This window comes from Stegostoma tigrinum, chromosome 9, assembly GCF_030684315.1.
Source record: "Stegostoma tigrinum isolate sSteTig4 chromosome 9, sSteTig4.hap1, whole genome shotgun sequence".
Lineage (NCBI taxonomy): Eukaryota > Metazoa > Chordata > Chondrichthyes > Orectolobiformes > Stegostomatidae > Stegostoma > Stegostoma tigrinum.
In genome coordinates this window covers 4,891,584-4,902,540 of record NC_081362.1, presented here as the reverse complement: position 1 = coordinate 4,902,540, position 10,957 = coordinate 4,891,584, and the positions used below count along the sequence as shown (strand labels likewise).

At 44.6% G+C, this 10,957-nt stretch overlaps 1 protein-coding gene across 1 annotated transcript; it reads left to right on the top strand.

The window, feature by feature from the left end:
* Nucleotides 1-423: 423 nt before the first annotated feature.
* LOC125455111 (otoraplin-like) lies at nt 424-10,700 on the top strand. Its single transcript, XM_048536685.2, has 4 exons — nt 424-643; nt 2,685-2,824; nt 3,944-4,054; nt 9,612-10,700. The coding sequence occupies exons 1-4, from the start codon at nt 523-525 to the stop codon at nt 9,633-9,635; spliced, it is 396 nt and encodes a 131-aa protein (XP_048392642.1). The 5' UTR covers nt 424-522; the 3' UTR covers nt 9,636-10,700.
* Nucleotides 10,701-10,957: the final 257 nt, after the last annotated feature.

Genomic DNA, 10,957 nt, shown 5'->3' with positions numbered 1-10,957 from the left:
GTGAAGCACTTCGAGTCATCTGATGTTAATGATAAGTGCCATACAAACTGAACTCGTTTCTTTCCTTCATCCTTTCCTTCTTTTGTTCCTCCATCCCTTTTTTCTTTCCCGTTGTATTTTGTTCAATTGGCTGTAAAGCCCCCTTTTAACAGAAGAAGTGCAGCCCATGTTTGCAAGTCACAACTATTTAGTTGCGATTAAAATGCCTGACCCCCGCTTCTGTAAGAGTCAAGGCATCTCTGTAGTTCTTCCGAGCCAGGGGAGGACCAACATCTACCGCTGTTAATAATCCGTAAATATTTATTACAGAGAAGTGACTCAGGTAAACAAAATCGTAAGCGCTCCTGTGCTGCCTCCCCTTCCCCCGTCTGAGGCAAGCCTGTAAATTTCACAGTCTGAAATACCATTGACTGCAAATGTTTACCCAAATGTTTCGTGGTAAGGGAAAGTGGTCGCAGCAAGGAGAGACTTCATCGGGCTGTTCTGAAGCCCGTTAAGGAGAAAGCAATCGGTGAAATTAGAATGGCACGCTTTGTCTGTCATCTCTTTTCACTTTTGCTGCTTGGATTAACACAAGATGTGAAAGCAGATTTCATGGACAAACTAGCAAAGAGGAAAGTCTGTGCAGACGTGGATTGTATTTGTAAGTAGATTTTCGACACTTTTCATTCAAATATGCCCCCAATATAAGCACGCCGCTGTTAGTAGTCAGCAGTGATTGAAAGAGAGCAGACATTGTTTTATGATAATCTCACATTAAAATCTAGCTGTTACTATGCTTGGAATAACAAAACTTCACTGGGATAGCTGCAATAGGTTTAACTTAGTGCCTACCTCAATGCTCATTTAGGAGGGAACACATATTGAACCAAATCATCTCAGTGCCTCTTACTCCTGAATTATCACAGATCATAGAATCACTAGTATGGAAACAGGCCCTTTGGCTCAACAAGTCCACACCGACCCTCAGAGTACCCACCTAAAACCCATTCCCCTATAACCCACCTAATGTACACATCCCTGAACACTGCAGGCAATATCGTATGGCCAATCCACTTAGCTGCATATCTTTGGACTGTGGGAGGAAACCCATGCAGACACGGGGAGGATGTGCAAACTCCACACAGACAGCTGCCCGAGGGTGGGATTATACCCGGGTCCCTAGCACTGTGAGGCAGCAGTGCTGACCACTGAGCCACCGTGGCGTCCCTAAACTATATCCTAATCAACCTGTGCTGAGATGTTATTACACACATCTAAAATAGGTGGGTCTTGAACCTGTGCCTCCTGGCTCAGAGGTAGGGGTACTACTACTGTACCACAAGATCCCTCTAACAAACTCAGCCAATGAGACGAGTGGCAATAAAATTTCACCAGCTGAACTCTTCACCTTCCCTGTTGATTTCTGGGCACTATTACCTGGCGTCAAACGTTGCTGTAACATTTTGTCAAAAAAAAGAATCCTTACAGTGTGGGAGTAGGCTGTTCAGCCCATCCAATATACACTGATCCTCTGAAGAGCATCCCACCCCCTACAATCCCAAAGCTAATCAACTCAGCCTGCACATCCCTGGACACTATGGGCATTTTCCCATGGCCAATGCACCTGACCTGCACATCTTTGCAACTGTGGGAAGAAACAGGAGCACCCGGAGGCAGCCCACGCAGACACTGTGAGAATGTGCCAACTCCACACAGACTGCTGCCTGTGGCTGGAATTGAACCTGTGAGGCAGAAGTGCAAACAGCTGTGCCACCTTGTCACCACATATTCAGCAAAGCACCAAATGAAATCTCAACCTAACCAACAATCCTCCGTACAGATCTGAGTCTTGCTCTGGTCTCACTTGCCGATATTTGGAAATCAAAAAGTCAGGCTTGAGGTTTTCAATTTTTCTTATTTCAAATATGGACTTTATTCATAGAAATGTCTTTAGATATATACATAGTCAGTGAAGCAGTTCATTTCTGTACAGTAGCATCAAAAAAACTGGAGTTAGATTCTTTCCAACAAACGAACCAAAGACATTTCTAACATAGACAAGACTGTATTTACATATATTTGAGGTGCTGGGAGGGCCTGGTAACTGAACAGACCTCCATTTAACTTTGGCAGAAAGACCTCAGACAATGGCCTTTCCCCACTGTACCTTGGCTTTAGTGCATCCCTCAGCTCATAGGACCTTAGAATGTGCCGGTCTGCAACACTTGGTCAGGGTCAACTCCTTGCTCTGAAAGACCAACAAGTTTCAGGCAGGCCAAAGAGTGTTTTTCACCAAGTTGATGGTTGTCCAGGCACAGTCAATGTTTGTCTTAGTGTGTGTCCTGGGGAGCAGCTCATAAAGCACAGAGCCCTGCATCAAGGAGCTGCTCCAGATGAACCTTGACAAAAACCGTAGCGTCTCTCTCTGGACCTTCTTTGCAAAGGCACATTCTGTACAGTCCGATAATGATACTTCTAATGAAAGACAATAGGTTAGCTTAACCGTCCAGCTGGTGTTTGCCTCTACCTATCTAGTAACCTGGTAGAAACACTGTAGACTGTGTTTGTTGACACAGAGGGTGAATATGGGCGAAGTTTCTCAAGTTGTCATCACACATTGACTTTGACTGAGCTGGGAAGGTGAATCTTTTCTTTTAGGTGCTCTGGGGGAGCTGAAGTGGAATGTACACTTTGTCTTACAGACGTGATCTCAATTGGCCGTGTAGTAGATGACTACATTGCACCAGACTGCAGGTTTCTCAACCTGAAGGAGGGACAGCTGATCTATGTCTATTCCAAACTGGTTCGGGAATGGAAAGGTGGCGAATTCTGGTCAGGAATTGTAAGTCTGCACATCAGTTACTAGTGGTGTACCGCAAGGGTCGGTGTTGGGTCCACTGCTGTTTGTCATTTTTATAAATGACCTGGATGAGGGCGTAGAAGGATGGGTTAGTAAATTTGCAGACAACACTAAGGTTGGTGGAGTTGTGGATAGTGACGAAGGATGCTGAAGGTTGCAGAGAGACATAGATAAGCTGCAGAGCTGGGCTGAGAGGTGACAAATGGAGTTTAATGCAGACAAGTGTGAGGTGATGCACTTTGGCAGGCGTAACCGGAAGGCAAAGTACTGGGCTAATGGTAAGATTCTTCGCGGTGTAGATGAGCAGAGAGATCTCGGTGTCCATGTACACAGATCCTTGAAAGTTGCCACCCAGGCTGACAGGGCTGTTAAGAAGGCATACAGTGTTTTAGCTTTTATTAATAGAGGGATCGAGTTCCGGAACCAAGAGGTTATGGTGAAGCTGTACAAAACTCTGGTGCGGCCGCACTTGGAGTATTGTGTACAGTTCTGGTCACCGCATTATAAGAAGGATGTGGAAGCTTTGGAAAGGGTGCAGAGGAGATTTACTAGGATGTTGCCTGGTATGGAGGGAAGGTCTTACGAGGAAAGGCTGAGGGACTTGAGGCTGTTTTCATTAGAGAGAAGAAGGTTGAGAGGTGACTTAATTGAAACATATAAAATAATCAGGGGGTTAGATAGGGTGGATATGAGAGCCTTTTTCCTAGGATGGTGACGGCAAGCACGAGGGGGCATAGCTTTAAATTGAGGGGTGAAAGATATAGGACAGATGTCAGAGGTAGTTTCTTTACTCAGAGAGTAGTAAGGGAATGGAACGCTTTGCCTGCAACAGTAGTAGATTCGCCAACTTTAGGTACATTTAAGTCGTCATTGGATAAGCATATGGACGTAAATGGAATAGTGTAGGTTAGAAGGGCTTCAGATCGGTATGACAGGTCGGCACAACATCGAGGGCCGAAGGGCCTGTACTGTGCTGTAATGTTCTATGTTCTATGTTCTATGTTCTATCTTACACAGTCCGCAATCACAGCAAAAATCATTTACCAGCTCTTTGCCATGTATTGGTTGACTTTATGTTCAAATTTTGACTCTCCCCGACAGATTTATAGTGAGGAACCTGTGGACGAGATGGGTGTTGTCGGTTATTTCCCCAGCACTATAATCAATGAGCAGCATGTGTTCCAAAACACTACAGTGCAACTTCCCACCACTGTGAGTATTTGACCAAAGTCTTTCAGAAACATCCATAGAGTCAGAATTAACCTTTTAGCCACATTCCAACTGCCTTGAGAACATGTCTTTCTCTCTCTCTCTTGTCTCCTCTCCCTACAGACTCTCTGTCCACCCTTCATCAGCCTGTCTCCCTGGCACACAGCCTTCCCTGATCCTGTTAAACTCTTAAATTAGCTGTATGAAGTCAAGTAAGACCAACTTAATGTTATCAATGTATTTTCCCTGTGTAAAGCACATGCCTATCTCTCCGTAGCTGAGAGAGTTAGTCAGGTCTAATGGGTTGTACAGTCATTGAGGTCTGCAGCACAGGAAAAGGCCCTTTGGCCCATCTAGCTTTTGTTAGCAAAAAGGCAACCATCTGACTATTCAAATCCTATTTCCCGGCACTTGGCAATGCAAGTGTACTTCTAACTGCTTCCTAAATGTTCTAATCTGTTTTCGGCTCTACCTTACAGACAGTGAGTTCCAGATTCCCACCACCCTTCAGCTGAAAAGGATTTTCCTCACAGCCCCTCTAAACCTCCTGCCCCTTACTTCCAACTGAGCCCCACCAGATTCTTGATGGTTCTTGCTGGTGGAAGTGGTTGTGTGTGGTTTGGCGGGGGGGTTGGTGTTGGGGAGTGTTTCTGGGGCTGGAGGAGCTGTTGGAAGAGGGCCCATTCTCTTTGAGGGCTTAGCAACCACTAATGGGATCAGTTTCAGGGCGGGATGGTGACGAGACCCACCCAGGAGATTGTCATGGAAACTCACTGCCTGTAAGGGTAGTAGAGGCAGAAGCCCTCATCACATTGACTAGGTTATGAGATGTATTTAAATATTGCAATACTGCAACATGGAAGAATTTGGGCCAAATGCTGGAAAATGGGATTAGGTTGGACTGCAATTACTCTGAAAATCCTTTACCAGCTCTTTGCCATGTATTGGTCTTCTTTAAGTTCAAATTTTTACTCTCCCTGAACAGATTTATAGTGAGAAGCCTCTGGACGAGATGGGTGTTGTCAGTTATTTCCCCATGGTGATGGGCCGAAGGGTCTTTATGTATAAATAACATATTGACAGGCATTTGGGATGCATGCTGCACACCACTTCCCTCTGAAGACCAGTGTTTCTACACCTGCACCATTGGGTGTTGGGAGCAGGGGTTGGAGTGCATGCTGGGCTGGTGAGTGTGCTTTCAGCCACCGGCCGGGTGGGGGGGGGGGGGGTGGGTGCTGGTGGGTGGGGGGTGGGGGGGGGGGGGTGGGCGTGATGCTGGTCTCTTGTGTTTCCTCTCCTTATCTCTACCGACATTGAAATCCTGCTGTTGGAGCTGAGATCCTGACCACCTGCAAGGGAAGGGTAAGTGGGTCATGCCAATACTCACCAGTTTCAGAGGATGAGCAGTGATCTCATTGAGACATATTGAAGAGAACGGGACAGGGTGGAGGATGCGAGGTGGTTCCCCCTTTGTAGCAGAGATAGGAACTGAGGCTGGACAATGTTTAACGTGATGGTTGACACCAAAGCCTATGTGCACTAGTAGTGATGTTTCTTTTAAATATGGTCACAAATACCAAATGAATGAGCCACTATAGTGTGACATAAATATATTTCAGCAGCCACAGAAATAAACTGTTAAACAAAGGACAACTTTTGATTTTCGATAATTGGCTTCATGTTGCGAAGAAGAGGTCGTGTGTGAGTATCAGCAGACAGAGCCATAAAAATTAGGGATGCTGACAGCAAGAATGAATTTCCTTCCCATGATGTGGGTCTGCGGAATTCTCTCGTCCAGTGGCAGGCCCAACAAATAGTTTTTAAGAGATAACAAAGTGTGGAGCTGGATGAACACAGCAGGACAAGCAGAATCTCAGGAGCAGGAAGGCTGGCATTTCGGGCCTAGACCCTTTGAAGGGTCTAGGCCCAAAACGCCAGCCTTCCAGCTCCTCTGATGCTGCTTGGCCTGCTGTGTTCATCCAGCTCCACTCCTTGTTATCTCGGATTCTCCAGCATCTGCAGTTCCTATTATCTCGAATAGTTTTTAAGAGTCAGTTAGAGAGATTCTTGACTAACATAAGGCTGTGGAAGTGAGTGGGTAGGAATGGAATGGAATCCATGAACAGCTCAGCCATGTTTTTATTGAATGGTGATGCCAGTTCGATGGGCTGACTGGCCTACCCCTGCTCCTAACTGGTACGTTCCTCTGAGACTGGTATTAAACCTTGGTTCGTGGTATTTCCATGAAGTATCTTGAAGCATGTTACCATGTTAAGGGCTGTCACACAGATTTCAGAATTGTTATGCTGTAGAAGGAGACCATTCAGCCCACCACGTTTGTACTGGCCGTCCACACGAGCATCATTTCTCAGTGTCAATCTCCCGCTTTTCCTCCAACTCCTTGCTCGTTATTTCTATCCAAATAACAATCCCAAGTCCTCTTTAATAGAGTAGACCTTATCCGTTTACCAGATTGTCACCAAACTATTAGTTCTTTGTCCATAGTAGAGTGAGGACCGGTTCTTGCAGGATGAAAGAATTGAACAAAACAATTACCTTCTCCATGAAACCCGAAACAGTCTCGAAGAATTGAATGGCCTCCTCTCATTCCAGATTGGTGCTCGTGTCATGTATCAAATGGAGCAAATCCCCTTCCAAAATATAGTAATCATAGAATCCCTCCAGTGTGGAAACAGGCCCTTCGGCCCAACAAGTCCACACTGAACCTCAGAGCATCCCACCCAGACCCATCGCCCTAATCTACACATCCCAGAATACTACGGACAATTTATTACGGCCAATCCACCTAACGTGCACACCTTTGGACTGTGGGAGGAAACCCACGCAGACACGGCGTGAATGTACAAATTCCACACAGACAGTCACCCGAGGCTGGAGTCGGACCCGGGTCCCTGGCGCTGTGAGGCAGCGGTGCTAACCACGAAGCCACCGTGTCACCCTGATTCCTTCAAGTCAGTTGGATCATGACAAGTACCACTTGTGGGCCAAAAACAGAGAATGGTGGAGAAACTCAGCAGGTTTGGCAGATTCTGTGGAGAGAGAGAGAGAGAGAGAGAATTTGTTATTTCAAGTCCAGTGACCCTTCTTCAGAACTTTGTGTCAGAAGTCTGTCTGAGCCACCACTGCAACTTCTTAACCTCCTAACATTTCTGCCAATGCACTTGTATAACCCATCAATTTCTGTTTAGATTGAGTTTTAACTTGCCTTGCAGCATAATGCAAGTATTCTTCAGGGCAATGCTGAGACAATGAACGCACAAGTGAGATCTTCATCTGTTTACGTTGTCTGTGTCAGGAGTCACACGACGCCAGGTTATAGTCCCCAACAGATTTATTTGAAATCACAAGCTCACTTCACCTGATGAGAGACCAGTGCTCTGAGAGCTTCTGATTTCAAATAAATCTGTTGGGGACTATAACCTGGCATCGTGTGACTTCTAACCTTGTCTGCCCCTGTCCAACACTGGCACCTCCCCATCATGCATTGCCAGTGAAAGTGTGAAAGGCAGCGAGCTGAGAGAAATTCTATTTGGATTAAGTTTGTAAAGGCAATCAAGCTTAACAGAAGCTTAAAAACGATGTGATAAACTGTTCAAACAGTTTGAACAAACATCATTAATGGACGTTCTCTTACATGGAACAGACTACCTTCGACTCCCTGGATTTAAAAAAGAAATGTGCTGATCTGATGTAATTCTCTCGCTTATATGTAATCATCATTGTCTTGCCTGAACTTTAATGGTGGATCAACAGAGGCTACAAAATGGGCAGATGTTTCAATCTAAGTGACAATTTAGTTTTAAGTTTGCAGATAGCATGCAAACTGGTGGAGTTGTAGATGGTGAGGAAGGATGTCAAAGGATACAGCAGGATAGAATCAGTTGGAAAGGCGGGCAGAGAAATGGCAGATGTAGCTTAATCTGGAGGTGAGGTGATGTATTTTGGAAGGTCAAATGCAAGAGGAAAGCATACAGTAAATGGCAGGACCCTTAGGAGCATTGATATACAGAGGAGTCTTGGTGGTGGGAGTCTATACCTCCCCAGAACCAGCAACACAAGAGGATATGTTGGTAAAGAAGGCATACAGCATGCTTGTCTTCATGCATCGGGGAATTAAGTATAAAAGTTGACAAGTCATATTGTAGCTGTTTAAGATTTTGGTGAGACCACATTTGGAGTATGGTGTGAAGTTCTGGTCCCGACTCTATTGGAAAGATGTGGGGTCTTTGGAGAGGGTTCAAAATAGGTTTACTAGGACGTTGGGATAACAAGGTGTAGAGCTGGACGAACACAGCAGGCCAAGCAGCATCTTAGGAGCAGGAATTACTAGGACGTTGCTTGGATTGGAGCATATTAACTAAAAGGAAATGTTGGAAAAACTTGGATTGTTTTTCCTAGAGCATCAGAGGTTGAAGAACAACCTAATGGAAGTGTATAAAATTATGAGTGGTATGGATAGTCAGAGTCTTTTTCCCCAGCGTGGAAATGTCAAATACTGGGGGCATAGAGGGGCAAGACTTAAAGGAGATGCATTTAAATGGTCGTTGGATAAACATAGGGATGATAATGGAATAGTGTAGGTTAGATGGGCTACAGATTGGTTTCACAGGTTGGTGCAACATCGAGGGCCGATGGGCCTGTAATGCGCTGTAGTGGTCTATGTTCTGTGTTCTATGTGCGAGAGGCAAGTTTATTTTTAAACAGAGGGTGATAGGTGCCTGGAATGTGCTGCCAGGTGAGGTGGTAGAAGCAGATATGTTAGCAATGTATAAGAGGCATTTAGACAAACACATCAACAGACAGGGAAATAGAGGGATTTGCACTATATGGAGGAGATGGGATTAATTTAGAATGGCATCATGATCAACACAGACATGAAGGGCCGAAGGGCCTGTTCCTGTGCTGTGCTGTTCTATGTTGTATGTTGTGTGTTGTATGTTCTATGTACTTCTCATGAACTGATCAAGTTAATCGCACGTGTTACTGAGAAGTTGCCTTTCATGTGTAGACCTGCTAAGAAAATCCTTATTCTTGCATTGTGGATATTGGGAAGTAAATAAATTTTAGGAGAAGACAGTCAGATTTTTAATTAGCAGTGGGTTATGGAGAGCGCAGGCAGGAATGTTGGGGTGAGGCTGTGATGAGATCAACCATGATTGTATTAAAGGGCAGAGAAGGTTCAGGGCGCTGAATGGCCTACTCCTGCACCTAGGTTCTTATCGAACCTTGTAAAATTATGACAAGAGGAAAATACTGTGGATGCTGGAGGTCTGAAACAAACACTGAAAGTGCTGGTGAAGCTCAGTAGGTCTGGCAGCATCTGCAGCGAGAGAGAGCAAAGTTCACATTTGAGTCCAGTGACCCTTCTTCAGAACAAAAAAACACCTGGTTATACTGCCTGATGTGGGAAGTACTTTAACTCGCTCATCAATACTTCCTTAGTGACTGACTGATGTGTTTAAATGACAGGGTTTAAGAGAGTGGTGATTAATTGTATTTAGAATCTGCTTGTCCCATTTTGTTTCAAATTTCCACTCAGGCTATTGACTTTTACTGTGACTGATGTTAACGACCTGCTCAATAAACGGTGTCATCAAAGGAAAATGTGGAGCTAATTACGACGTCAGTGAGAAGATCGTTCGCATCTCACGTTGCCAGGAGCTTTAATGGAAGTATCTTCCTTAATCTGTGTGCTGAAAGTGGAAAATGTATCTAAGTCACCCGCTTCATACCTTTCTGCTGTTAGATTTGTTTAATAAGTTCATTTATGAGAGATAGCTGGCTGTAAAACTTTAATGGTTCTGTTAAATATAGATTCTACTGCTTAGGAAAAACTGATTAGTTCTACAAGGTAGACCTGCATTTATTCAATACAATTCATGTTGTTAATTTGATTGATTGCAGAATTGCTATGTAGCCAAAAGAGGCCATTCAGACCATCATGCCTGTGCTAACTGCATTATCCGGTCTGGCTCTATTATCTAGTGCCAGTCTCCTGCCTTTCCCCCATATCCCTGCACTCAATTTCCCTCCAAATAACTAACCATTACCGTACTGAATGCCTCAATTGAATCTGCCACCACTACATTTCCAAGCAGTGCTTTCCAGACCCTAATCACATGCTGGGTAAAAAAGCCTTTTCTCAATTCATACTTGCTTGATAACTTTAATACTATGCCCTCACATTATTGTTCCATTTATGAGCGGGAACAGTTTTTCCCTTGTCTGCTCTATCCAGTCTACTCATCGTTTTTAAAACCTCTGCCAAATTTCCTCTCAGTCTTCTCCTCTCCAAGGAGAACAGTCCCAACTTCTTCAATCTATCCTCATCACTGAAGTTTCTCCCTCCTGGAGCCATTCTTGTAAACTGCTTCTACACTCTCTCCAATGTATTTACATCTTTCATATAATGTGGCACCCACAACTATACACAATATTCTAGCTGAGATCTAACTAGCACCTTGTACAAGTTCAACATCACCTCCCTGCTCATGTACCCTGTGCCGAGGACACTAGCTGCTTCAGTAACCCCTCTCTCCTCCTGTCCTGCCACCTTCGATGATTAGATGTCATTTTGTTCAGTTTCACTGTATATATGAACCGTGCGTTATCCACAATGTACCAGTAACCATGCACTCTACAGCTCTTGTGTGAGAGAAAAGTACATACAAGCAATATTAAAGCAGTTTAATTTGATTCATTCATTCATGTTTGTTCCATGATTTGTGTATTTGTATAATCAGGATCACGGTTTTAAGGAACAGAAGACTGTTGTGTAAAATATTAGATAAAGTCACCACAGCGTCACTCTCTCATTAGAGACAGCACTACTGCCTCACAGCACCAGGGGACTGGGTTCGATTCCACCCCGGGTGACTGTCTGGA

Excerpts from the sequence above, each read along its gene's own strand:
- LOC125455111 (XM_048536685.2), top strand. The coding sequence starts at position 523 with ATGGCACGCTTTGTCTGTCATCTCTTTTCACTTTTGCTGCTTGGATTA. Across the intron at positions 2,825-3,943 it reads GCGAATTCTGGTCAGGAATT|ATTTATAGTGAGGAACCTGT; the intron begins GTAAGTCTGCAC and ends TCTCCCCGACAG. Across the intron at positions 4,055-9,611 it reads CAGTGCAACTTCCCACCACT|GCTATTGACTTTTACTGTGA; the intron begins GTGAGTATTTGA and ends ATTTCCACTCAG.